The following is a 27,222-nucleotide window of genomic DNA, read 5'->3' as shown; positions in this document are numbered from 1 at the left end:
TAGAACAAGATGGTCCTGTTGTCAGATGAAGGCTGAGAGTTTTAGCTACTTATTGTAGGTTTCAGAGTTTTTGGAGCCAGGTAGCCAAGACTTTTTATGTTGTACTTGTGCTTGACTTGATCATCTCTTCATCAAATTTCTAGAGTTGATGCTGGTTGTTGTGAGTTGGATTATGCAGGGAGAATTACAAGTTAATGTTAGTCTTCAAAGTACACTGTTATGTCATTTCAAAACAAGATGCTATGAACATTTCAGCTCTTTACTATATAGCAGCTCTAACAATACCCATAGTCAAGTTAACAAGATGAAGAATATTACATTTTGTGGAACTAATAGTAGAGTATAGAGAGTTGTCTTACTAAATACTGACTACTCTCATGACTGACTGTATAATTTGTAGTTACACAACATTTTCTCTGAGCTTGAGCTCACTGTAACTCCAGCAAGATCTTTCTTAGATTTCTTCTGTTCACCTGTACAAAAACGTTGCTCTCGCAGCTTAAACAAAGCCTAGCAATAATTACCTTTCTACATGTAGAGTAAATCATAAGCTTCAGAGAACTAGGCCTCTTCCACTGTGCAGTACTGATTTTGTGACATGGAAGTTGGAGCATCCCTTATCATGAGACTTTGAATGAATGCAATCATCTGAGTAAAACATAAGACTTTCTGGTATTAGCTCCACGAGATGAAAAAAAAAAAAAAAAAAAACAATTTGAGTATAAGAATTAACATGGAGGTTCATACCAATGCGAGTCCAATGCCCATAATACTGAACCCCGGGTAATAAAATGGTGCCCCATCAGAAAGGAACAAAGCTGGATGGACAAAAACAGAAGTTAATTAAGGATTCTCATGCCTTGCAAAACTAGAAGCTTTCAATTACTTGAGTTACCTGTCAGAGGACTAAATATCAATGGTGAAATAATGGTGGCAAGGGAACTTATGCCTGATATACATCCTTGAGCCTTCCCCTGTTATGAAGTCCAGCAAAAGCATAAGTTTGCTTCTAAAAATGAAGCACTATTGGATATGGTTACCTGCTCATGTGCCCCAACTTGCTTCGACACAATGCTGCGTAACTGTGTTTGAAAATTTAATCAGTAACCATACTACTTCTATCAACTAAGCTAGAGCTTTTAGGAAACTGAAGTAAACAACACTTACTGATGGCGGTCCAAAGGCAGCGAAAACACCAAAAGCTGTGATTGCATATGGAACCTGCAGGAATGAAGATATGTTTAAGAAGTATATGCAACAGAACAAGAAGCAAAGCATAGAAGAAACTACTTAATTCAAACTTTGTTGAAGAAAGCAATTACCCAAGTTGCCCAGGCGATGCTGGAAATTAACATCTGCATGATAACAAAGAAAACATCAGCACCTTTGAGCCACATTTACTGGGGTTGTATGAGAAAATACTTACATGTATACAACCGGCAAAAAGCCCAATTGAGAGCAATTTTCGTTCTGCTATAACTGGTGCTAAAAAGGGCATGAAAAGCAGCTGCAAGAGTTGAAAGAACAGGAAAAATAACTTAGAATGAAATTGCAGAATATAAATGGCAACACAGAGTCATATGTCACATACCTGTGAAAACATTCCTGCAACCCCAACAATTAGCATCAGATCAGCAAACTGGTCTTTGTTGAAGTGAAATTGAGCCTTTAAGAAGTACTGCATGAGATTAAGATTTTAGTCATTAGTAATTATAATAGAATGAAATAGCCCATCAAACTTGGCTCCTCTCTCAACAATTGCAGTAAAGGCATACCAGTAATGAAGCCTGCATTCCTCCATCTGCTAGACTGCTAAAAAATGCAACCACCGCAGCTTGCGATAGGGTAACACTGCACATAAGGAGTTTAGATTCAAGATTCTTGATCAAATTCTAAAATAATTCAATCAATCAAATCAGATTGTTTCAGATTAAACTATTACCTACTCTTGAGTAAAGATGTAACATCCCTTACTGATGGGATGTTCTTGATTTCCCATATCTTCCTTGGAGAATCATCTTTGTCAGTTTGATTATCCTCCGGTTCTCCCTTAAGAATTGGCTGCGTCGAGCCATTTTCACCATGGGGTAAACTCTCCTTGAGGAAAACTCTCATGTACACCACTGCAATCATGGAGAATAATGTAGCAACCTGAAATCGAAACATCATTTACATCACAAGATCCACAAAATACAGGCCGTAAGTATAAATTTCGAATAATGTAGCAACCTGGAAAGTGGAAGTTGTAGAGAGGAAACGAGTAGCCAAGGTTCCGCAGACAAAGGAGGCGCCTGTGCTGACACCTGATAAAATCCCGAATGCAGACGCTCGTTGTCCTTGTGGGATGTGATCTGCCTGAGAAATCATCAACATGACAATCATTTTGTAATAGATTCTTGAAATTGTTAAGCGAAGAAAAAGATGATAATTTGATGAATTATTACCACATAAGCAAGAGCGAGGGAATTGATGCTGATTTCACCAACCATGGCAGTGAGAGTCCTGATAACGTAGTAAGCATAGAAGAAGCTAGTGCTCCTGCTAAATGCCAAAATGGCTACAAAAACATCGTTCATATCATCATTCGTATGTCTGAACAACTGAAACTAGAAGATCATGGATGTTCACAGGTCATTGAATACAAATCTGGTAAATAAATTTTCATCATCTACATCTCATATTTATCACGACAAAGTGATAATAAATACGTTGTAATAAATTTTATTAACAGAATTCTTCTGAAAAGATAATAATGAATGTATGTTAAAATTTTAAGAACATTAACTGATGTAAATGGCATTGTTCCACCCAAGGTTTGGACTAAAACAGATTTTCATGAGACAAATAACCATTTCTCATGCAAAATAAAATTTTATCCGAAAATATGAATGTTGCAAGATAAAATAACTCTCATATAAATCTCACATAAACATTTATTGTATAACAATTTGAGTTTTTCACATACTTAAAATCTTACATTTAATATTTATAATTCATTTGAAAATTTAGTTATTGATCTGTTTCGTTATGATTACTACGATCTTATCGTTGTCACGAGCCTCAACTCCCATCACCCTTCATCCTGTTGCAATTACAAGTTGTTATTGATGACTACTTTATTAGATCAAATTGTTGATAACTTAATCGATAAAAAAAAAAGGTTAATAATAACTTAGATTATAATGGAGAAAAAGTGATGCCGACCAAAGTTTGTGATGACAAAGAGGGGAAATATGATGACACGGGAGAAAAGGTGGATTGAGGGTTAGGACTTTGCGGCGAGTTGCCAAAGAAAGGGAGATAGTGGGGACCGACTTGGATCTAATGAAGAAAGAGGTGAGAGTGAAATATAAAAGAAATAAGAGGGTCTTATAAAATAGAGATATAAAGGATTTTTTTAATTTTTTAATTTTGGTGATACACAAATTTTTAGAAGTGATATAATCAATAATATTATGTTAAAGAGTATTATTATATGTGTATATTTTGAAGTATATAATTAAATATATAAATAATATATTATTATATAATTAAATATTATTTTATTTTTAATTTAAAATTATTTATTACATAATTTTTTGTTTACCTTAATCTTTTTTATTAAGATATTAATAAAAAAATTATTATATAAAACATCATTGGTGAAAAAATATTTTTGGGCCATTCCTTACGTGGGTAAACGTTATTTTCCCTTTTTGAATTCGGATTTTTCTTAAAAGAGGAACAAACCAATTCTTACCGACTAAGAAAAAGAAAATATCAGTGGCAGGATGAACAGAGACGAAAAGGGAAGCCACCCCACAGAAAGTGACACAAATGGGCCATTAATTAGGTGGGATGGCACCTTGGGTGGATAAAAAGCTTGCAAGGGCTTGCACAACTGGGAAGGAAGGGCCAAAAGAGCACCCAGAAACAAAAAGTTAGAACCAAAAAATAAAATAAGCAGCACCCAGATCGAGAATATTGAGTACGTTTCTATTTAAGCCCATAAAATTATTTTATGTGGATTTATATATATATATATATATATATATATGATACATATAAAATATACATTGATTTATATAATTTAAAAAGATAAATTTAGCATTATCTGGTTTAATTTACCTAAAGGAATGATGGAGACTGTCATTGGCAATGTGAGCATGGCTTTCCTCCCGTATTGGTCTGATAGATTCCCAATTACAGGCATCATCACCATCATTCCTAACCCTATTATCTGTTAAAAAAAATATGAGTGAGTTAATAAAAGATAATAAAATCTAAAATGGATAATATAAAACTTTAGAGATTATATATTATTAATATTTTCTATAATAAAAATCAATAACTTTTTTAAATCAAAGAGGGGTTAGTTAACTACTTTTGACCCCTGAATCCGCCATTAAACAAGTGGCAAGTTAGCGACAATTAAAAATGTACATATCTCAAAGTTACACTCCTTGTATCCTTATCGATTCATTAATAGCATAATTTGTTTCTTTATGTGTTTTTCCCAGAAGTAAAGCTGATGAAAATTGATGCATTTGGAGGGTTTCGAAGCACAGAGACAGCAATGGTAGGTTTGAAAGGTTGGTGAAAGAGGAAAGGCAAGACAATTAGGGCTTTGCAAGCTTCATATTTAACCACGTTGCATGTTTCAAACCTTTATATATACTGCCCAGATAAGATTTCATGGAATGGGAAGTACCTCACAAAAGAAAAGGAATTTAAAAAATAAAATAAAAAGAAAACAAACAACCGAGTTTAAAACAGGAGTTCAGGCAGAAATTTTAGTTGGTGGGGTGGGGCTAAAATATTGAACTAATTATCAAAATTTTATATTTTTATTTAATATTATAAACTATTTAGTGGAATATCTAATAGGGTAATTGTCAATTAAAATGAAAAAGAAGAAAAAATTAATGTATTTTATAATTTCAGTGGGTCAAAGTTACCACCTTGGCTACACTATCCCCTAGTTTAACCCCAAAAAAAGAAAAAAAGTGAAATAGTAAATTAATTATTTAATTTATTAATTTCTTTAATACTTCTATCTTCCATCACCCTTTACAAAAGATAGATGAACCTTCTGAATTAATTGCAAGAGGGTCCATATCACCATTAATGGAGCTTTTGATGTTTGAATTTTTCAGATGGGTAGTGTTAGTGACCACGACAGAAAAACGCAAAAACTGTTCAACATAATTGCAAAATATTAAAGCATCTCTTCCTCCTTTGGCATGGAAAAAAAGAATTTAAAAAAAAAAAAAAACCAAGCATACGCAGACTTGATGAAGACAAAAATACCTCAAAGTTAAAAGAAAATGAAGCATAATCTGAAGAAATTGATTTTTTTTTTTTTTGGTCGAGGGTTTATCAGGGTAAAGTAGAAAGAAACGTACCGCCTGCTGAAATCCGGTAAGGTAAATGGCGAGGGAGCACTCATCTCGACCAGGGCAAAGAGCCAGCATGGTGACATCAGTGATGGCCGGAATCACCATGAAACTGGCGAATCCTGAGAGGAAGACTGTCACAAAGAGGTGACTCAGACCTGTTAACTTCTCCATTAGTTCTCTCTCCTTAATTACTGGAAGAAGTTGAAGCAATGATTCTACAAACTCTCTCAGTACCAGTTAAATATAAATAACGCTTCAGAGGGAGGTGGAAGAGGTTAGATAATTTTCTCTATGTAACGCTAACAAATGAAGGGTGAAAAACGACACCCTAACTAAGCAAATTACATATAGAAACTGAAAAAATATTGGTCGTTTTATTCTGCTTTTTCTTTTGCTTTTGCTTTTGCTTTTATATATACGGTAGGGAATGAGAGAGATAGGAAAATAGTGGGATTCTTTATAAATTTCGTAATCATTTTTGTCAAAATTTTTGACTTTTTTGACAAAGTAAGAAAAAAGGAAGCATGAATAGACTTTGCTGGATCTTATGGGTAAGTTCTATAAAAGATATATTTAATTTGATGTACATTATTTACCAGCGGCTCTTCTTATTAATTGTCTCAACTTTCCCAGCCAATCGGAGGAAGTCAATTATATTATAGTTTTTCTCTTATAGATAATATTATATATTCAAAGAAATTATATAAAATTATAATTAAGACGTTAATGTGATTTTAAAGTAAGAAAAAAGTTATTATATGTCATTATTGTCAAGATATAAGATTGTTAATTAATTGTTAATTAATCTGTCAAAACACACCGCGCAAAAGCTCATCACTTTGGCATGGCTATAACTTGTGAAATTAGTGGTGAAAATCAAGGGGTTATCAGTTGCGATGGAGAGTCTTCTTTAAAACCTAAATCAACCTCAGGCAATTCTGCAGCTTCAGTTTATCAACACAGTTTTTGCAAATTCCAGAACGTTTCACAAGTGTGTTCACTGTTGTCTTATCATCCATGGTAATGTGGACAATATAAGAGCATTTAAGGAGACAGCAAGTAAACATTCCGACAAACACATTAACATATGCATGTTCAAAGGCAAAAACTTATTAATAATAATAAAAATACAAACACCATATGTCATATGACAAGTGCCCCACTTTGTTAGGAAATAGTTTAAGTTAATGTATTGTGTTTTTTATTTTATTATAAAGCCCAAAACACTAAGTAATGATCACTAGATTTGAATATACACACTTTTGATTATAATAAATAATATCACTTCTTTTCAGCAGTATAACACTGTGACAATTACTTTTAAGGTAGAATTCGAGAATGAAAAAAGAATTTTTAAACATGGGAATACAAATTTAAGAACTATTAATGAAATATTAAAATTAAAATATTAATTTATTTAGTATATTGATTATAGATTAATTATTATTGATTTAATTATAGAAAGTATTATAATTCAAATAATATTTTCTTGTTAAAAAAAAAAAAACCGTAATAATTGTTCAAAGTGTGTACAAGAGAATTTTATAAATTAGCAAGGAAACTTATCCAAAAAAAAAAATAGTGAGAGATGAGATGTGTGTAGATATGATAATGGTAAATAGTTAATAAGTTTCATTATTGAATAATTGTCGATGAGAATATGAAAAGAATAGATGGTGGATTAAATGATGAAGGCATCTACCATGTGCAAATCACGAACATATTGGAATGACTCATGAAATCGTAAATATATGTGGACAAGATCTTTTGCTTTTGCTTTTGCTTTTTCTTATGGTGTATTCAGTCGCATTTTCTTTATTAGAGGAAAAAATATAGTTTATTTATAGTGCATTTTTAGGACCACACATCTTAAAGCTAAGCCACAGTAAGTAGATATTTCAATGGACGAGGCCGGGCTGGCCCAAGCGAAAAAAGCACGGCCATTTCGGGCTGTACCTCTTCTGTCTGGTGCATTGGTCCGCCAATGGACATTGGCTATAGGAAAGGAAGGAGACTGGGAAGTTATGTTAGTTAGAGAGACAAATCTTGATGATGCATACATGAAAACAGTCTATAAACAGCTCAGGAGTTGACAAATATTGCATTTGGACTGACCAAATCGAATGAGCTTATCCACCATCTTCGCCTATTAAATGCTCGCTGCCACCTATCTTTCACATGTCCTTCTAACAATTTATTCCAGAGAAGCTCTCTGAGCTAACTCTCAGCTAACCTCTCAGAACTGATACACGTTGCTTTCAATCTCCACTGCATCAACGGGGCTTCGCACGTGGGCAGTCGGTGACGAATTTCGTTATGTTCAATAATAATATAATTCAATTCCTCGTATAGATTGCTTGGATTCGCAAGTTATCTCATAATCGTTGGACAAATCATCCTGAGAACCCCATGTGACTCATGAAAACATTTAACGTGTAAATGCAATCAAAAACTTTAAGTAATCTAACAAAGTCAAATGCCATCGTTTTGTTTTTCCTTGTCCATTATATAAGGCTCCATGTGCAAGAGCTTTGATCATGCCTTCAGCGAAAAGATTAAGAAAAGGAGGAGGAAAGAAATGGAGAACTTGAAGGTTACCGCAGGGGGCGAATCATCCCCGAAGAGAGAGATGTTTCGGTCGTGGAGAAGTCGGCAACAAAGGAGTATGAAGAGCAATCTGATGGAAGCCATTACTCAGGTGAGTGGTGGGGGAGATTGTGTTTTTTCAGAAACCAGGGAAGATGGAGTTGTGAGAATGAAGGTTAAGGTAAGGAAGGAAGATTTGAGGCAAATGTTGGAAGTGATGAAGAGTAGTAAAAGCAATGATAATAATGTTCAATTACCATTATCGTTGGACCAGCGGTTGAATCTTCTGCGGAGAAAGCATTTTTTGAGATCTAATTCGACGATGAAGGAAGGCCAGAGAGGGCGTTCTTGGCGTCCTGTGCTTCAAAGCATCCCTGAGGAGGCCTGAATTGTAATAAAGGATGTTGCAGAAGTTAAGAAATTTAAAAACAAACGAAGCTTTTTTTTCCTTGTTAGTGTAGATTGCATTGACATTTTCATTGTAAATTCTGCATAGAATAACGGCTTTTGGCTGTCAGTAATTAAAACCTCACCTCCATGTTTCAGGAAGAAGCTGATCGTCTTCCCATGGAGGCAGCTTTAAATGAAGGTCAGGTACTAGATTCACTTATACAAGATCTTCAACTTATGGGGCCTGTAACGGTGCCATTTTCTTTCCCAGATTGCTTCTGTATTGTCAACATGGATAATTCTTACCACTATCATTACAAAATGCAGAAGATTATACTCCTTTTAGGGGAGTAACCGAGTAAAAATTAATCATAAGGGGTAAACAGAGCTTTTTTAAAGTTATGGGTTGACATGAACATTTTCCTTTGTGGGGAGTAAAAATAGTCATAAGGGGTAAATGTCTTTAAATATAATCATAAGGGGTAAATAAAACTTTTTAAAAGTTACCGACTAACATGAACAGTTCCTTTGTGGGGGAGTAAAAGGGGTAAACAGAACTTTTAACAAGTTACTAAGGGAGTAAAAGTAATCATTAGGGGTAATGAGAACTCTTTACAAGTTATGGGTCAAAACGAGAAAAAATGAAGTTGTTGAGAGTGGGATATAATCATAGGCCAAACGACTATTTCCCACCTAAGTTTTGATGTTTTCTCAAAGCCAAACGACTATATCCCACCCAAGGTATGCTATAATGACACGTTTCTACCTTTTAACTATGGAAACACCAAATACTTACCTATGACCAGTTAAAAATAACGGTGGTAAGGGTAAAATCATCATTTTCTATATAATATTAAAAAATAAGCTAAAATATAATCTATTTTTACCCAACTAAACTTTGAAAACTAAAATTTTTTTCTAGCCTAAGTTTTAAAAATGGCAACTTCACCCTAGGGTTTGGTTTTGAAATCTCCGACGATATCTCCGGAGACTTCTGGGAAGACAACCGTCTACCCAAACGAAGACGACGGCTTTGTCTTCGTCAGGGAAGACGAAGTTCGTCTTCCCTGACGAAGTTCTTCATCTCTTAAGGCGTTTCCAACGCTGATCGGCCCTCCAAATGGGAGGAAAGAGATTGCTGAAATGAGAGGATGCTTCGGGAGGGAAAGGTCGTCGGCAATGGAGCTGGAGAGGTCGACGGAGATTTCAAAACCAAACCCTAGGGTGAAACTGCCATTTTTTAAAACTTAGGCTAAGGGAAAATTTTAGTTTTTAAAGTTTTGGAGGGCAAAAAGAGATAAAATTTTCAGGCGTTAGGATTCTGTTAAATTTAACCGGCCATGAGTGGGTATTTGGTGTTTCCATAGTTAAATGGTGGAAATTTGTCATTACAACATACCTTGGGTGGGAAATAGTCGTTTGGCCTTTTCTCAAATATCCACCCTTTAACTATGGAAACACCAAACATCCACCTATAGCCGGTTAAATTTAATAGAACTCTAACGCCTGAAAATTTTATGTCTTTTTGCCCCCCTAAACTTTAAAAACTAAAATTTTTCCTCAGTCTAAGTTTTAAAAAATGACAGTTTCACCCTAGAGTTTCGTTTTGAAATCTCTGACGACATCTCCTGCTTCATTGCCGACGGCCTCTCCCTTCCGAAGTATCCTCTCCTTTCGACGATCTTTTTCCTCCCATTTGGAGGCCCGATTGGCATTAGAGACGTCTTGGGAGACAAAGAACTTCGTCTTCCTCGACGAAATTCTTCTTCTCTCAAGGTTTTCCAATGTCGATCAGACATCCAAATAGGAGGAAAGAGATCGCCGGAAGGAGAGGATGTCTCAGGAGGGAGAGGCAGTCGACAATGTCACCGGAGATGTCGTCAGAGATTTCAAAATGAAACCCTATGATGAAACTGCCATTTTTAAAACTTAGGCTGAGGAAAAATTTTAGTTTTCAAAGTTTAGGGGGGCAAAAATAGATTATATTTTAGTTTATTTTTTAATATTATAAAAAATAACACTTTTACCTTTATCACCGTTAATTTTAACTGCTTATGGGTGGGTGTTTGATGTTTCCATAGTTAAAGGGTGGATATTTGAGAAAACATCAAACCTTGGGTGGGAAATAGTCTTTGGCCTATAATCATAGGGGTTACAAAACTTTTTTCAAAGTTATGGACTAATTAAATATATTCCTTTGAGGGGAGTAAAAATAATCATATGGGGTAACGAGAAAAGAAAATACAATCATGTTGAGAGTGGGATTTGAACCCACGCCCTTTCGGACCAGAACCTTAATCTGGCCCCTTAGACCAACTCGGCCATCTCAACATTTTGGTTGCTTTTTTCTTACATAATAGTATAATAATGTATATCTACTCTAACTTATACGTTGATCTGCTAGAATATTTGATAGTGTTTTTTGCTTTTTATTACACCAATTTATTATCACAATTATTTACAAATCGCTTACACGTTTGAAGAATTAAATTATGAGTAAACTAAATTAAAAAGAAAAAAAGACAGAGGTTGCTTTAACAAGTACATAATTTTTTTCTTTTATTTACATGTATTTGAGCTTACCTCATGAAAGTGACAATATTAAAACTTGTCTAAGCTTCTAAAATTTTACATTGACTGATTTTTATTTTATTATTTTTTTATCACATATGTCTTATTTTTATTTAACTTTCATCACCCATGTTTTATTTCTAATTCCATCATTGTCTTTTAAACATATACTTATCTTGGTTTTTAGCATCAACCCTTTAACTATATCTTTACTACTCATATATCACTTGATGAGCCAATTAAGAATCTCATAAGCCATTTGAAGAAGCTCAGCCATTACAAGGCACCATAATCTAGCACAAAGTGGTTATGCGTTTGTAATGCTTGTGAATTCTTCTTAAAACCTTATCAAAGTTCTTACACTAAAAGGGTATGTATATATTTCAGTTGGTTCTCGTCCAAATTTGAAGATACACTCTCTTCTCACAGTCATTCTACGATCTACTCAATATTTTAATTGATCATAACATCTTTTAAACAATTCATCTTCTATTGATTAACATAATACTTTCAATTATTTGAAACTTGAAGTTTCAGAAGTTAATGTAGATTTTGACTCTATTAAAATATAAATCAATTTAAGTGTGAAGTAGTTGCTAGGGAGTTGGCATTTGGGTGAGGATTATTAGTTTTTTTAAGCGAATATTCAAAGTGAAATGACCAACCTAGCAATGGATGAACAAAGATTTTATGGGAGAACTCTATACATGTGACTCAATGGATTGAGAATCCTAAATCAAAGTACATAAATACTTACTAGAATAAGAGATATGGGGTTGAAAGTTTTCCAAGGAAAGCCACTGGCAAATAAACAATTTCACAAGTATGGAGAGCAATCTCATGGAAGCTATTTCTCTGGTGAGATGTGGAGTTGATTCTCAGACCAATGAAAATGGATTTAAGAGGATGCAATTGTCGCCCACCAAAAAAATTGGACAATGCGAATGTTAACCCGATTGAACAACAATTTCTTAAACCAAATGGTCATCCTAAGCAACGCTGGTATGGCTTCAAGCTCATACTATTCGAGGCAAAGATCGATTCTTCATGCAACAAAAAAGGCTTCCACACTTGCACTCGAATGCTTTGATTGGATGAGTTTCATCATCGAAATCAATGCCATAGTCCTGCAGTAAAATCATGTTGGTACATATATCAGACATGGAAGACCAAACAAATCCAATCCTTTTAACCCATTAAAAAAATCAACAATTAATTATATAATTAGATATTGAATATTATTTTATTTTTAATTCAAAATCATTTAATCGTAGAAAATTAGATTCGAACCAAGCCAAATTCAACTCACTATAGGGGAGACGAGTTCAAGTTTAGCTCAAGCCAAGATTTAAGCTCGGTTTAAAACTGTAGTCAATCAAAAATATTAAAATAACATTGTTTTAATCATCCAAACAATGTTTTAGTTTATTTGTACATGAATTTTTTAGGCTTACAAGTCCGATAAGACAAACACTTTTAAAGTTTTAGCTTAAACTTAAAAATATTAACTTTCAGACTCGAATAACTGAACTCATTATAAGTTCATTAGAGCACATACAATTTCGAGTTTAAACAAACTCAATTAAAATTTTACTTACAACTATATGATAATCTATCATTTATATATTTAATTGTATATTGAGAACTATGTACAGATAATTTTAACATAAACATGTTCCATTTGGTTAAAAAATCTGTTATACATACCCAAGTCAATTCTTCGTTCGCTTTGATCTTTCTACTTGTGAAAAATGCAATCTGCATTTGAAAGAAAAATGAGCAAACAAACAGAAAATATTTAGTATTAAAATCCCAAATAACAATCTGAAATAATATTTTTACGGTATATATTAATCACACATTAGTTTATGAGAAGTGTTGCTTTCAGATTTCATACATGATAGTAGTGATGATCAGGAGTCTCCACTTCCACGGGAATCTCAACCAAGTTTGCATCGTAACACCTGAAAATTTCAATGAACTTTGTCACATAAATGCCCACACAAATTAAGACAAGAGGAAGAAGTACAGTTCTAGTAGTACCTGTGATTGATAAACCTTGCAACATTTCCAAATTTTGTTGCATCCAAGCAAAGAGCTTCTTCATCCTTCAAGTGTCTTTCAGACGCCCAGTCTGCATCAAGAAGCACTGGATACGTATGTTCCTCTTCACAGCTTTCTTCATTGCGTTCATGGAGTTCCAGATTTGTGACAATTTCACCAACATACTCGCAAACAAAAGTTCCCTTCTCCAAATCCTCAAGTGTTCGAACTCCCCATCCTTTTCCTTGGGGGGTTTGAAACACCTGCAGTTTCACTGTAATTCCTCTCTGAACAACACGGTTTCCACAATTTCTACTGCATCCACATTTAGCCCAACATTCCTTAATGAATTTTCTCATCAGATGGCCCTTACAAGCCCGTTTTGGTTTCTTTCTTTTCTGTTGCTTCCTACTTGTAACCAAAGGGTTCTCCAATGGGCAATTTTCGCAGTAATAGAGATGGTCTTTCTTGATTTTCCTCCGGCTCATGGCTATGCATTCATCTAAAAATTTCTCCTCAACTAGCCCTTCACTTGTGTAGGCAAAGTCGCCCCGAGTTTCGCCGGTGCAGGCGCAATTGGCCGGAGATGAGAGACAATCTCCGTAACAATGTGAGCACCAATGATGATCGGATATTCTCGCGAGCGAGAAGTTTACATATGCGTTTTTGTAAACTACGTTCTTTGATATGTAGAAAAACTTGGGCAACTGCAAAGAGCTACCACCATTGTCGCCCACCAAAGAAATTGGATTTCTTTCCTCACCCCGTGTTATGTCTTTAACAAAAATAGGATTGGTGGGGATTCCATTGCATGAGCTTGAAGATTGTTTGTGATTATTAAACCCCTCAATATTCTTCTTTTCACTTTCAACTGATAAGTTCCCAACATCTTTACCATTGCAAACATCAAAAGGAGCAAGAGTTTGAAGATTGGTAGAGTTCTTTCTGCCATTAGTGAGGTATTCTGCAATAGATTAATTTTTCTTTAAAATTATCAAACATGGGTGGTAGGAACTGACCAAATAAAAAGATAAGAAGAATACCAGCAGTTCCATTCTCAAAGACTGAAGCTTTCCCATTAGGATCAGTATCAGCCGTCACTGGCCTATCCTTTTTCATGTCTCTAATTGTTCCAAGAGGTGGTTGAGCATGAGAAGGTTCATTTGTTTGAGGTGCAGCTTCATCCAGTTGTTTCCACTCTGTTGTTGACAATCCCTTATGCTTCTCATTCTGATTTATTTTACACCTTTTTAATGGAGGTTCAGGCTCTTCAGCTTCCTCTTGTGAGAAAATTGGCACCAGCCTCGATTCTAATTTCTAGGCACAAGAAAAGAATAATAACAAGTATTGCTGTGAGAAAACTAGCTAAACACAAAAAGTCTTCCAAACAAGTATTGTTGAAAAAAAAAAATTTATATTGGTGTCCAAAAATAATGACATTAAGATATAAACCTTCTCTTCTTGGATCAAAAAAGCACCTGATATGCTCTTGGATTCTACAGTCTGGCTAAAAAGAATCGATTACCGAACAGTTTTTGGAAAAGAAACGTGATCGATAAAAGAAGGCAAAGAAATACCTTATTTTCTTTTTCCTTATCATTCTCCAGTGTCCATTCAAAAATCGCGTTGTAGTTATTTTCTTCAACACGATCCCATGCATTACTGAAAAAAGTTAGAAGATGTTTCAGCGCCGCCTTCACTGTTGGTTCTGGCGTGCCGTACAATCTCTTCATCTCTGCACAAGCCCTCCTTATTCTTTCCCGATTCGACGCCATCTTCACTCCTGGAACACGAAACCCGGATAAAAACCCTAGAAGCCGTGCATTAGGGTTATGTAAAAAATTTAACTTGATTTACAAAAACAACTTTTTTCCTTCTGGGATATCTACTATACAACAGTCTCCACAATAATCTTGTAAAGAAAAAGGAAATCGCAGAGAAGAGAAATGATTGTTTGCTTTGCCTAGTAATGGAGAAGGACATTCATTGGTGGCCAGCGAGAAGAAGCCGAATAGGCAGCCATTACGTAGAATAATTGTATTGCATGTAGTGTAAATCAAAATTCACAAAGAACTAGGCTTGCTCAGCCCTAAAAAGTTTCTGAAGAATTGGAAGAGGCGGCGCGAAAGGCGAAATTGTGATTAAGTAGATAAAAAACAAAGATTACTTGGATAGTCTCTGGCTTTTGTGGCTATACAAGACTCCGGAATAGCCATTTAAATTAGAGTGAATCACATTGCCCACCACAGGTTTTGCACAATAAACTATATACAAATAAATTACACAAACTAAGATAATAATATATAATTAAACGATTTGGCTATTTATTTTTTCTCTTAAATTAAAATCATTTAATCAGATATTATTATTTTAATTTTTATATATAAGTTTGTATATATAATATTACTTTAACAAAATTACATCAACACCCTTTTCTTCTGTTTATTTTCTCACTTTGAAATATATGCATACCCTAACCATTTCACTTATTAAAATTATAATAAAATTATGTATATAAATAATAAATATATATTTGTGTAAATGATAAATATTATAATATGATTAAATAATTTGAATTAAAAATAAAATAATATTTAATCACATTGTGACATCATTATTTCTATCAAGTTTATACTAATTATTTATACACATAATATAATATTTAAAATTAACATTATTTATGTGCATAAGCTTGACCGTATTTTCTAACGAGATGTATACAAGATAATACTAATCTAGTTTAAAAGATAGTGTTTGTCAAATAATTTAATTTTATTATTGGATAAAAATTAAATTCATTGAAATGGTTTAGGAATCCATTTATAAAAAAAAAAAATTAAGAAAAATAAGTTTTTGATGTTCTTAGGTTGGATTTATATAAAAAAATAACTTATTAAAATTATAAATAATTTTGAAATTTTCTTTTTAAACTGTTGTAAATTTTAAAAATGTTTATTATAGTTTAAAGAATTTTTTCTTTCTTTTTTATTTTTGCTATTTTTATAGTTTTTGTTTAGAATTTATTATTTTTTTAATCTCATAATATTTTAATAGACCTTCTATTACTAATTAACAGGACAATTAAACTGAGATCCCGGGGTGCTATTTACCGCCAAAAGCCACCGAGCAGGTACCCACCGTCATGATTACCAACGGCTATGTTTCTGAACCTTGAACCCTCTCAACGATGGCGTCAGCAACCCTTCTTGTTCATAGTCGCTTCTTTGACTCCAAAAGTACTCCCCAAGACGTTTCGCGAAAGCACCTCAAAACGCCCAAAACTGATTTAATCAATTCAAGGACATCAAAATTGACCTCTCTTCGTAAAAATAAACTGAGATCTTCGAAAACTGGGGAAATTGAACCACGAGTTCTTGCTCTGACTCGGGCTCTTATTGGGTTTATTAAATCTGGGTCGATCGACAATGCACTCAGTCTGTTTGATGAAATGGATTATCGGGATTCTTATATATGGAATGTTTTGATAAGAGGGTTTACGAATAATGGGTTGTTTGAAAAAGCTATAGAGTTTTATCGTAGAATGGATTTTGAAGGGTTTAGAGCTGATAATTTTACATATCCGTTTGTGGTTAAATCATGCGGCGGGTTGTTGTCTTTGATTGAAGGAGAAAAGGTTCATGCGAAGTTGATCAAGTGTGGACTGGACTTGGATGTCTATGTGTGTAATTCTCTTATTGCTATGTATATGAAGCTTGGGTTTGTAGATTGCGCAGAAAAGGTGTTTGATGAAATGCCTATGAAAGATTTGGTTTCTTGGAATTCTATGATTAGTGGGTATCATAGTGTTGGTGATGGTTTAAGTGCTTTGAGTTGTTTTAAAGAAATGCAAAATTATGGAATGGAACATGATAGGTTTAGTGTGATTAGTGGTGTTGGTGCGAGCTCTGTTGAGTATTGTTTAAAAAGTGGCAAGGAAATTCATTGTCATGTGATTAAAAGTGGGCTTGAAACAGACATTATGGTTCAGACATCACTTATTGACATGTATGGCAAATGTGGTGTGGTGGATTATGCCGAGAGGGTGTTTAATAGGATTATTTTGAGGAATATTGCTGCTTCGAATGCTATGATTGGTGCATATGTGCTAAATGCTCGTTTTCTTCAGTTATTTACTTGCTTGAAGAATATGCAAGAGGTCGATACGTTGAATCTGGACGCTATTACAATGATTAACTTGCTTCCATCTTGTTTGCAATTGGGAGCTCTCTTGGAAGGTAAATCTATTCATGGACATGCCATTAGGAAAGGGTTTCTCCCTCATTTAGTTTTGGAAACTGCTTTAGTTGATATGTATGGACAGTGTGGGGAGCTGAAAACAGCAGAATTTATATTTGAAAGCATGACAGAAAAGAGCTTGGCGACATGGAATGCCATGATTGCTGCTTACGTACAGAGTGGGCAGAACATGGAAGCCTTGAAACTGTTTCAGGAACTATGGAGTGAACCTCTTACCCCAGATGCAATTACATTTGCAAGCATCCTACCTGCCTATGCTGAAATCGCCACATTGAATGAGGGTAGGCAAATCCATGCTCTTGTTATAAAATTTGGACTTACTTCAAATACATATATCTCAAATTCAATGGTTTACATGTATGCGAAATGCGGGGAAGTCCAAACTGCCAGAATACTCTTTGATGGCATATTGTGTAAGGATGTGATCTCATGGAATGTGATCATTATGGCCTATGCCATTCATGGGATGGGGAAAATCTCTATCCAACTGTTTCATGAGATGCAGGAAAAGGATATTAAACCTGATGCAAGTACTTTTGTTTCCCTGCTAGCATCTTGCAGCATTTCTGGTATGGTGGATGAGGGGTGGAATTACTTTGACTCAATGAAAAGAGATTATGGTATTGATCCCGGAATTGAGCACTATGGTTGTGTTATTGATCTTCTCGGTCGCACCAGGAATATTGAGCAAGCCAAGCGTTTCATTGAAGAAATGCCACTGGTCCCAACAGCCAGGATATGGGGTTCTTTATTGACTGCTAGCAAAGTAAACAATGACATAGTCTCAGCTGAATTTGCCGCTAGGCATATTGCTTCATTGGAACATGATAACACTGGTTGCTATGTCTTGCTCGCAAATATGTATGCAGAAGCTAGGAGGTGGCAAGATGTGCTGCGGATTCGAAGTATCATGGAGAATGAAGGACTTGAAAAAACAATTAGCTGTAGTGTGGTTGAGGAAAACGGTATAACTCACAGGTTTATCAATCACGACAGATCACATGATGAAATTTACAAGATTTATGATGTGTTGGATATTCTATCGAAGCAGATAGGGGAAGACATTTATGCTGATAGTCTAACTAAGTTCAGTCCACCAAAGTTGATTAAGAAAAGAGCAAAATCACCAGCGAATCACAGTGTAAGATTGGCCATTTGTTTGGCTTTGATCTCTACCACTATTGGACATCCTGTTCTTATAAGAAACAACACTAGAATATGTGAAGCTTGCCATAACGCTGCAAAAAAGATGTCAAAAATCACCAGAAGAGAGCTAATAATGCGGGATCCCAAGCTCTTTCACCATTTCAAAGATGGGTATTGCTCTTGTGGAGATTACTGGTGACTGCAGATCTTTCACCTACACACAAAATATGTTGTAGAAAATCCTTGCAGACAGTTTTGTTAATGCCCAATGAGGCATAAGAATAGTTTGTACATATTACTCAATCCAGACATATCTATTCTGCATGAAATCAAAGTCTCAAAAATATATCACTATCAAAATCAATGAGGGAGAATTGGTATTGGATATTTTTCTATGTTACATGTCACCCGACCCATAAAAAAAATTCAAGTTAAAAAAGAATCCCACCTGCAAAAACTAATTAAAAAAATTGACACTTACAAGTTGAATGAACTGCTAATCTATCTTCCCGTCAAACTTACAAAATTATCTGTCTCAGTTAACTTTCTTATAGTCTTCATCTTCTTCCTCATATGTCCATCCCAGAACGCCTGTTTCACACTCCAAGATACGATGTCGTTTATCCACGAAAAGCACTCACATTGACAGCAAAACAAATTCCTGAGTTTCCCCAACAACCCTTTGCCCCGGGCCTTCGGGGGGCCGGACATAGGCCGCAAACAAGCCAAGGCCGCATGTTTAACAAGCGGGTTCTTGATGGGGATCTCGCCGCAGCCGGATTTTTTTGTCGGCGAAATTATAAACGGCGGCGACGCGGGTAACAAGTCCTTTAAACTCGTGTAAATTGAGGGCTGTAACTTGATCATCTCTATTTCTGAAAACCGAAAGGCTTTAGCTTTTGAATTGCAGTGTAAAAGAAAGGCCGAGGTCAACGGCCAATCATTGGCTTGATTTGCGTGTGTGTTGGGAGGTTTAATGAGATGCGTTGGCGTTTGAGGCATGAGGGGAAGGATTGACGAGAAGAAGCAAGAGAAATATGAAAACAGAAATAGAAAAAAGAGAAAATATATAAGGGAGTTGATTTATCTTCTATTTTATTTATTTTTTTTTTTAGGTTTTTGTCTCCCATAGGGTAAGTGACTGTAAAGATGTATTTTAGTTCAACAAAACTATCTTCTTGCTATATCAAAATTAACAAAATTTATAAAATATTAAAATTTTTAAATAAAAAAATATATATATTCATTTAGGAAGAAAAATTATTTTGCTCCTTTGGTGCACAAATATTAATTTCTATATAATAAGATTAAAATCTAATATTAATTTGACTTCACAAAAGATTCAGTCAAAGATTGAAAATAATTAATTTTCCCATGTAAGTGAATATAAAATTTATTTGATTTTGGAATATGTATATGTATGTATTTATGTATGTATGTATGTATGTATGTATATGTGTGTGTGTGTGTGTGTGTGTATATATATATATATATATATGAAGATGATTTTTCAAAAAATGGGATTAGATCAGTTGGTGATGTTAGTATTATCCATTACCCCTTCGCCAATGTTTAATGCATCAGTTTCTTTCTTTGTCTCAGTTTGCTTTTACCTCCATGCAGAGAATGCGAAGTTGGTGGAGGGTAAACGAATGAACGACGTGTCGGTTGTGTCCTTGGGACACGATGAACATGAAGACGACGCGTGGGTGCCGACTCATGCACTCACGTAACAACTAACAAAGCTTCTCGCTTCTCATGTCTCACTTTCAGTGTCAGTTTTCATCACTAACACACACATCTAATGGTTTCTTAATTTTGTGTCATTCTTTTACCTTCTCAATCTTTCTTTCTTCAAGTGGATTTCAATGCATTTGTTTGACTTCTTACTGTTGAAAGTCCGAACCCAGATAGCCAACGTTTCGGTTGAATTTGTTATTTTCTGGGTGTGATTTTATTTTTGTTCTGTAATTTACTAAATTAAAATGAAAAGATGCTAGTAATCTTCTTCATTTTCTTAAAGTACTTGTGATTAGTGTTACCATTATAAAGTGAAGCCGCTATATCAGTGCTTCTCATTCATTTCTCTGACATTAACATCTTAACCTGGAAATGTGATAGTATATTTTAAGGTTATGTTCGGAATATTAATGTTGCAGGAAGAAGCAGAGAAATTCATTATTGAGGAAGAGCTTTGCAGCATTGATGGAATCCACGGATGCCCAATTCGTGGAACTAGGAGAAGGTTCATGTCCCAATCTAGAAAGATTTCAAAAAGTTTCAGTTGTACCTCTTGTTTTTCTGATATTTATGAGGTTTGCGGAGGAGCATTTGCTGTTGAAGACAGTGTCCAGGCTGCAGGTCCCTTGCTAGCCCTTCTTGGATTATTGCTTTTTACATTTGTATGGAGCATTCCAGAGGCCTTGATAACTGCAGAAATGGGTACCATGTTTCCTGAGAATGGTGGATATGTTGTTCGGGTTTCATCAGCTCCCAGCTCCTTTCTGGGACCTTCTACAAGGTTGGATGAAATGGTTGAGTGGGGTTATTGATAATGCATTATACCCTGTTCTGTTACTAGATTATCTTAAATCAGCATTCCCAGTTCTAGAAGAAGATTTTCCAAATCGTTGCAGTTTTGTTTTTGACCTTAGTTCTCACTTAATGAATTATGAAGGTCTAACAATTGTTGGTTGGCTTGCTATATCACTTGGGGTGTTTTCTCTTCTTCCTTTTGTGGTTATGGGGATTGTGGCAATTACCAAACTGAAGCCTTCAAGGTGGTTTGTGGTGATTTGAAAAATGTTAATTGGGGTTGGTATTCGAACACTCTTATCTGGAATTTAAACTATCGGGACTCGATTAGCACTCTTGTGGGAGAGGTTGAAAATCCTCCTAGAGCTCTCTTTCATGCTTTAATCTTGGTTTTCTTTCTCTGACCCTGCCAATTTTGGTTGTCTCTCTTTCTCTGAGAGAAAAAGATGGTTAAGACTCCAGGAATTTAGACCTCCTAGATATCTACTCTGCTTCTGCCTCTTACCATGGTAATGAATCATGAACTGTGAATGGTAATGCTAGCAACTTCATACAGAATGCATATATCGGCAATAGTTTTGGGAGCTGATTTTCTTATGTTGTGGATCTGCTAATATGCCATTTCTGGAAGCTAATTGCAGGAATAGAGAACTGAGATTGTCTCATTTTAGTAAATATATCTAGAATATTATTACTTGTTATAAGGATTTGTTGAGGTCCAAAATGTCCACAATGTTGGTGGGTAGCTGAAGCACATTATTAGTGCATTGGAAACATTTTAGCGAGGCCTGTTTGTCCTCTTGCTGATGTCTCCATATGAATTGCAACCTAGTAATTTTTGTAACCCAAATTACTCTAAAAACTTGAGAAATGAATCCACGTGGCATTCACCCAGATGAGGAGCAAGAACAAAGAAGCTAGATCGCAACCTGTCACATTACTGGACTCCTGGGAGAACTTTTTATACTCCATTTTCGGATATTACAACCATTGTTGTCTGTAAAATATCGCTGTCCTTTTGGAATTTCTTTCATAACCCAACAAGGGGAAAAGATAAGGAAGATACATTGAAACATTCTCTCTTTCAGCAGTTTGAAAATTATAATCAAACTGTTTGGTGTGGTTGGAGAAGTAAAGAAGAAAGAACATGGGTGTAATTAGGAACTCTAAAGAGACTTCTTCAAAGAAAAAACCTCGGAGTACCACACTTAAGTACCTGTTTGATCTTGATTCCAACTTTTGCAGTAATCCTTCTAGTCCCAACAATGGCAAGCCCTCATCTTTCGATTCCGAAAATGAAGAAATCCTATCAGCTATCTCTATCTGTACTACTGTTTTCACCTTCACTGATCCTGCAGAGTCTCCTTCTCAGCAGGACCTCAAGCGCCTCAAACTCACTCAATTACTTGCAGTCACAAAGTCCCCCAAGAAGCCACTGGATGATCGAATTCTGTCTCGTTTAATCTCCATGGTATCGACCAACCTCTTCAGGCCTCTCCCGCCACCATCTAATACCTCCATCATCACGGAGTTAGCAGAAGATGAAGACTTGTTTTCCAGTCCAGGACCTTTGTGGTCACACCTACAAATTATTTATGACATTCTCCTCAGGCTTGTTCTTGACGTGGATTCCAAGATACTTCGCGAGTACATCGATCATCATTTCCTCACCAACCTACTGTCCCTATTTCAAACCGAAGATTCAAGAGAATGCGACACTTTGAAGAATGTTTACCATAGGATATATGCAAAATTCACTTTCTACCGATCATTTATGAGAAAATCGATGAATGATGTTTTCCTTCACTATTTGTACGAGGCAGAGAAGCATTATGGGATTGGGGAGCTTCTTGAGATATGGGGAAGTATCATCAATGGTTTCACAGTTCCACTCAAGGAAGAACACAAGCTATTCCTGATGAGGGTGCTCATTCCTTTGCACAAGCTCAAAGGAATGCAGGTTTATCACAGGCAGTTGGCTTATTGTGTGTCTCAGTTTGTGCAGAAAGAGCCTGCGCTCGGCGGGGTGGTTGTTAGAGGCATTTTGAAGTATTGGCCTGTCACTAATTGTCAGAAGGAAGTCATGCTTATAGGAGAACTCGAAGAATTGGTGGAGAACATTGACCCTGATCAATACAGGAGGCTGGCCCTGCCTATATGTACCCAAATCACAAGGTGTTTGAACAGCTTCAACTCACAGGTTTGCTCAACAATATTAAATCTTCTCTGTCAACACTTTATTTCTTTTCCTGAAAGGGCTTTCTCTGAAAAAAGAAAACCCCAGATGAAAACTTAAAACAACTTTGAATCTGACAACAGCTGCTGAAACTCAATTTTCCAATTGGATTCCTTCTACATGTAGCTTTTTCCCTCTATCTTTTTTCTGGAACCATATGGAAAATGAGAACATAGAATCCACGAAACCGGTTTCTTTTGCATTTCTGGAAATCCATTAATTTATTTTTAAGCTTTGTTGGTTTCGGCATATATGGAAGCTCACAAAAATCCTCGAGGTTCTTTCTTTTGCATATTACAAGTTTTTGTTACAATTTAACGTGTATATACTGCAATATTCAGGTTGCCGAGCGAGCCCTTTACGTATGGAACAATGAACAGTTTGTAAAGATGGCAGAATCAGCATTGGAAGAAGTGTTTCCAGTGATTGTAGAAGGCATGGAAAGGAACCTGAAGCTGCACTGGAGCAATAGTGTGAAGCAACTGACAGAAAATGTAAAGTCGATGCTGGAAAAAATGGATCAAAATTTATACAGCAAATGCCTGCAACAAATAAATCTCAGAGAAGCTGAAGCTCACAAAGAAGAGATCATTAGGAAACAGAAATGGGAAAGAATTGAAATGGCAGCATCTCTAAATGAAATACTCAAACAAACAGAGTCTGTAAGTGTTTCTCATTGAAGAACAACAATACAATGTTGTGTGCTGGCAATTTGTTTATCCAGAATCAAATTTTAACACTATTATTAATATATATTTAAGCTAATATGTATTATTATTAGAAAAACCTTGTATTTATTCAGATAAATTGTGCCATGTCCAACCTGGTCTTCATATAGAATATAATGCCAGAATAGAGGCTGATTAAAGAAGGTCAATTATTGAAAACTAATCAAGCCAAAAAAGGACTTCTATAATAACATAAGGAGCCATGATTGCAGTTTCTCACGGCCGGCCATGTTTTCTGCAATTACTAATAGGGTTAAGATATAATATTATATCTTAAATAATTGTTGTGTGTTTCTATTGAAACTGAAACCTTGCCATGTATTCAAGAGCATAGGTGGATTTGAGCCACATCGGCTCAAGCTTGAATACATGTCTGGCTCGAACAAGTTAAATTAGAGCTAAAGTTATAGTTTAGCTCAAGTTTATTAACTCGTTGGCACTGTCGCATCTGAGTTCACTTCACTGATGATTCTTCTCCTCTTACGAGTAGAATTGTATTCGAGTAAAACTCGAACATGGGTTGATTTAAATTACGCTTGAATCTATTATGAAAATTTCGAGTCAATACAAGATATTGTAGATAAGATAAATAGCAATAAACAAGATGAATAATATTATAATGAGATAAATAGTATCATTAATGAGATGAATAATATATTTCATAAGATGAACATAATCATCAAAAGAGGGTTCATACTAATTTTGGGTCAAACAATCAAACAGCAACTTTAATTGAAATTTAAATCAAATTGAGTCAAACATTAATTCGAATTGAGCTTACTCAACTTAAGTTCATCTCCATCTCCAACTATTCTTCTTTTTCTTTAACAATTTTTTTTTCAAATGATTTTTCCTTATCTTTTTTCAACATTACTTTACAATCGAGTGAGTCAAACTCTTGAACTGACTATCGTAAGTTTAAATGGACCTCAAATTAACTCTTGTGTGAGTGCGGCTTGACTTTATTCCACGCATAAGATGGATGTACACATACTAGATGTGATTTAAAAGGTGTGCCTCTCAGCCAAGTAGTGGGTGTCTTTAGGGTGCGTTTGGTTGGGGGAATTTATTATTACCTTAGTAATCTATCTTTTATTCTCTTGTTTGGTTTGTCAGTAATAAAATATTACAGTAATCTTCTATTACCAATGCTGACGTGGCAGGTAATATAGGTGGTAATCTGATTACCACCTTCACCTTAGGTATTTAAAGATTACTGGGGTAATCTTGGGTTTATTATAGAAAAATTATTATTTATTAATTTTTTGAGATAAAAATAAATTTATTTTTAATTAATATGACAAATAATATAAAATATATTTAAAAATAATTATATTCAAGGTCATTTAAGTAAAATAATTTACTAATAATTTTTTATTACCTTTAACCAAACACAATAATTATTTATACCTATCAAATTTTATCAAACATAGTAATCATTTATACCCAGTAATCTTATAAGTAATTTATCTTCAAGATAATCTTTCTATTTTAGTAATCAAACATTACCCAAACCAAACGCCCCCTTAATATCTTAAAAGGTAGTGGGCCATTCTTTCTTAATACAAATACAATGGCGGGTTTCAACCCAGCCCAACTACGACCCTGCAAGTTCTAGTCTTTTCACTTACATTCTTAGGGCAAGTATTTGAACTTCCTTCAGGCTTCAGCTTCTTTCTTTGGCTCCAAATAACTTGGTGGATGGATACCCACTTATTTTAAATTTCGTTTCTTATTCTCTTCATAATAAATTACAGTAAATAAACTTGATTAAGTTCATCAATAATGGGTTATGTTTCCAGCTTGCTGGCAAATTGCCCAGGTTCAATATCTTACTCTTTCTTTTCCTTTTATCAAAATTTTCATTCTTTACTTCTCATCATATCCGCTTCTCTGTTTCAACCGCTTTGCTTCATCCTGCTCGGCCGATTAAACTGCCGTTCCCATCTCGGCGATGTAACAGCATCAATTTTTTCCATCGCAAGTGAAAGAGCCCATAATTGAATTTTGAAATTTTGTTTTGTAGATTTTTATGATAGCAATTGGATATTGTGTGGAATAGCGATTAGGCTATGAACGTGTTAATTCTGTGGGGAGAGATTATCAGCATCGAATAAGTTTTGATGATGACGTTCCTGAAGAACCCCTTTTGTTAACTGGCATCAAGGAAGCCATTTGGTATTGTAGTTTCAACCTTCTTACAAATTTCTTTAAGCTTTTACATATTGAAATAGTTATGGAGAAAAGAATGCAATTGAAGTAAAAGTTGAAGGATGTTTTCTCTTCTCTATAGGGCTTTGAGATCTTTATTTGTATTTCTGGTTGAGCAGCCTAGTCAGCTGAAGTACATAGGGTGGCCATGCTTTCAAAATACAGTATGTATAATTACTCAAGTCCATGTTTGTGTTTTCTACTTTTAAATCCTATGAATAAGCCACTAACAAAGGATGCTCATCCAATTTTAATGCACTGCAAATATTCCACATAGTTGATGTATATTCTGCCAATCTAGCTGAAGTTTTTTTTTTTATTTTCTGCAGTGAATGCTTGTAGAGTTTGTAATCTGGGTTTTTCCTGTGCAGCTGAAGACTGCCACTTTTACTCTAGTTCTTTTAGCAGTGCTTATTGTTGCATTATCATCAACAGACTCTTTCCTCAGCTATTTGCTGGGTTTGCTTCAGAGGAGAACCCCATGAAGGAATGTACCAGTTTTGCAATTATTTGTCATAATTTGATTGATAATTTATTGATAGTGTACTATTCTTCTCCAACCTCAATTGTTCATCGGTACAATAAGGTTGAATGTTTTCTGCCAAGGCTGCAAAGTCTGGCATTTTAAGTGTAAACTTTATGGATCTGCTAGGATGATGAAGCTTGACTGTTGAAGCGGCATCTTGTTTTCTGATGTGAGATTAAGCTATATTGGGAGCTCTGTTTTACTTACCAAGGTTGAAACAAATAAGGTTGAAAGATTTTTAGTGTATGATCATGTAGTGTGTATTTATATTCTTGCTGATAATCTAGTATATGATTCCACTCCCGTTTTCACTTCTCCAGGCAGTTCAAACTCTTTCAATGCCCATTGGCCTGTGTCATATAAACTGGCAACTAGGTAATATTGTAGTGCACATGCACATTGTTTGATTCAATCACAACATTATTAATCTTCAAAGTGTAACTTGAAACTCGATAACAGAAAGTTTCATTGAGGGCCTTCAGAAAATTTTGTAGCAAAAGCTTAATTCAGTGGATGTCCAGAACTGAAAATGCTATTGCTAGCTCAACTGATATTTATGTAAGATGATAAATTTCAGTCAGCTCTGCAAATGAGAAACGGTGATGGACACGAAAA

At 35.0% G+C, this 27,222-nt stretch overlaps 4 protein-coding genes, 1 long non-coding RNA gene, 1 other non-coding gene and 1 pseudogene across 8 annotated transcripts; 4 read left to right on the top strand and 3 right to left on the bottom strand.

Annotated features, from left to right (window-relative positions):
- Window positions 1–238: 238 nt before the first annotated feature.
- Window positions 239–5,770, bottom strand: LOC123228261 (tetracycline resistance protein, class A-like). 2 transcript variants are annotated; one of them, XM_044653606.1, is made up of 14 exons: window positions 5,385–5,770; window positions 4,108–4,219; window positions 2,445–2,557; window positions 2,230–2,355; window positions 1,943–2,151; window positions 1,776–1,851; window positions 1,592–1,678; window positions 1,427–1,507; window positions 1,323–1,355; window positions 1,168–1,221; window positions 1,041–1,082; window positions 896–974; window positions 748–818; window positions 239–648 (listed from the first exon to the last, which is right to left on the bottom strand). In XM_044653606.1, the coding sequence occupies exons 1-14, from the start codon at window positions 5,547–5,549 to the stop codon at window positions 562–564; spliced, it is 1,335 nt and encodes a 444-aa protein (XP_044509541.1). In that variant the 5' UTR covers window positions 5,550–5,770; the 3' UTR covers window positions 239–561. The 2 variants fall into 2 exon arrangements, with proteins under 2 accessions (XP_044509541.1, XP_044509542.1); XM_044653607.1 differs by lacking the exons at window positions 4,108–4,219; window positions 5,385–5,770 and adding an exon at window positions 2,786–2,963.
- A 4,834-nt stretch (window positions 5,771–10,604) lies between these two features.
- TRNAL-AAG lies at window positions 10,605–10,685 on the bottom strand. Its single transcript has one exon. It is a non-coding gene; the product is annotated as a tRNA-Leu (tRNA).
- Window positions 10,686–11,892: 1,207 nt separating this feature from the next.
- On the bottom strand, window positions 11,893–14,743 carry LOC123227781 (histone-lysine N-methyltransferase SUVR4-like). The gene is made up of 6 exons (XM_044652905.1): window positions 14,546–14,743; window positions 14,012–14,285; window positions 12,969–13,932; window positions 12,823–12,889; window positions 12,633–12,683; window positions 11,893–12,052 (listed from the first exon to the last, which is right to left on the bottom strand). The coding sequence occupies exons 1-6, from the start codon at window positions 14,741–14,743 to the stop codon at window positions 11,942–11,944; spliced, it is 1,665 nt and encodes a 554-aa protein (XP_044508840.1). The 3' UTR covers window positions 11,893–11,941.
- A 1,291-nt stretch (window positions 14,744–16,034) lies between these two features.
- On the top strand, window positions 16,035–18,735 carry LOC123226658 (pentatricopeptide repeat-containing protein At4g35130, chloroplastic). Its single transcript, XM_044651162.1, has one exon. The coding sequence runs from the start codon at window positions 16,156–16,158 to the stop codon at window positions 18,568–18,570; it is 2,415 nt and encodes an 804-aa protein (XP_044507097.1). The 5' UTR covers window positions 16,035–16,155; the 3' UTR covers window positions 18,571–18,735.
- Window positions 18,736–19,880: 1,145 nt separating this feature from the next.
- On the top strand, window positions 19,881–21,311 carry LOC123227449 (annotated as a pseudogene).
- Window positions 21,312–21,318: 7 nt separating this feature from the next.
- LOC123228288 (serine/threonine protein phosphatase 2A 57 kDa regulatory subunit B' alpha isoform-like) lies at window positions 21,319–23,872 on the top strand. Its single transcript, XM_044653636.1, has 2 exons — window positions 21,319–23,106; window positions 23,484–23,872. Exons 1-2 carry the CDS (start codon window positions 22,054–22,056, stop codon window positions 23,820–23,822), a joined length of 1,392 nt encoding a protein of 463 aa, XP_044509571.1. The 5' UTR covers window positions 21,319–22,053; the 3' UTR covers window positions 23,823–23,872.
- A 1,572-nt stretch (window positions 23,873–25,444) lies between these two features.
- LOC123227536 lies at window positions 25,445–26,853 on the top strand. Of its 2 annotated transcripts, none has more exons than XR_006504525.1 (3): window positions 25,445–26,048; window positions 26,164–26,245; window positions 26,411–26,853. It is a non-coding gene; the product is annotated as an uncharacterized LOC123227536 (long non-coding RNA). The 2 variants fall into 2 exon arrangements; XR_006504524.1 differs by having other exon boundaries at window positions 25,447–26,048; window positions 26,453–26,853.
- Window positions 26,854–27,222: the final 369 nt, after the last annotated feature.

The sequence above is a fragment of the Mangifera indica genome, chromosome 10 (genome assembly GCF_011075055.1).
Source record: "Mangifera indica cultivar Alphonso chromosome 10, CATAS_Mindica_2.1, whole genome shotgun sequence".
NCBI classification, from domain to species: Eukaryota; Viridiplantae; Streptophyta; class Magnoliopsida; order Sapindales; family Anacardiaceae; genus Mangifera; species Mangifera indica.
This window is presented reverse-complemented; position numbering and strand designations above follow the sequence as displayed.

What these genes read in the sequence shown, in the direction of transcription:
- LOC123226658 (XM_044651162.1), top strand. Translation starts at nt 16,156, where the DNA reads ATGGCGTCAGCAACCCTTCTTGTTCATAGTCGCTTCTTTGACTCCAAA.
- LOC123228288 (XM_044653636.1), top strand. Translation starts at nt 22,054, where the DNA reads ATGGGTGTAATTAGGAACTCTAAAGAGACTTCTTCAAAGAAAAAACCT. An exon ending in TGAACAGCTTCAACTCACAG is followed by an intron (nt 23,107 to 23,483) that starts GTTTGCTCAACA and finishes TGCAATATTCAG; the next exon opens with GTTGCCGAGCGAGCCCTTTA.
- LOC123227781 (XM_044652905.1), bottom strand. Translation starts at nt 14,743, where the DNA reads ATGGCGTCGAATCGGGAAAGAATAAGGAGGGCTTGTGCAGAGATGAAG. An exon ending in ATAAGGAAAAAGAAAATAAG is followed by an intron (nt 14,286 to 14,545) that starts GTATTTCTTTGC and finishes TCTTGTGCCTAG; the next exon opens with AAATTAGAATCGAGGCTGGT. An exon ending in CTGATCATCACTACTATCAT is followed by an intron (nt 12,684 to 12,822) that starts GTATGAAATCTG and finishes TTTCAAATGCAG; the next exon opens with ATTGCATTTTTCACAAGTAG.
- LOC123228261 (XM_044653606.1), bottom strand. Translation starts at nt 5,549, where the DNA reads ATGGAGAAGTTAACAGGTCTGAGTCACCTCTTTGTGACAGTCTTCCTC. An exon ending in TTTTTGCCGGTTGTATACAT is followed by an intron (nt 1,356 to 1,426) that starts GTAAGTATTTTC and finishes GTTATCATGCAG; the next exon opens with ATGTTAATTTCCAGCATCGC. An exon ending in GCATCGCCTGGGCAACTTGG is followed by an intron (nt 1,222 to 1,322) that starts GTAATTGCTTTC and finishes TCATTCCTGCAG; the next exon opens with GTTCCATATGCAATCACAGC.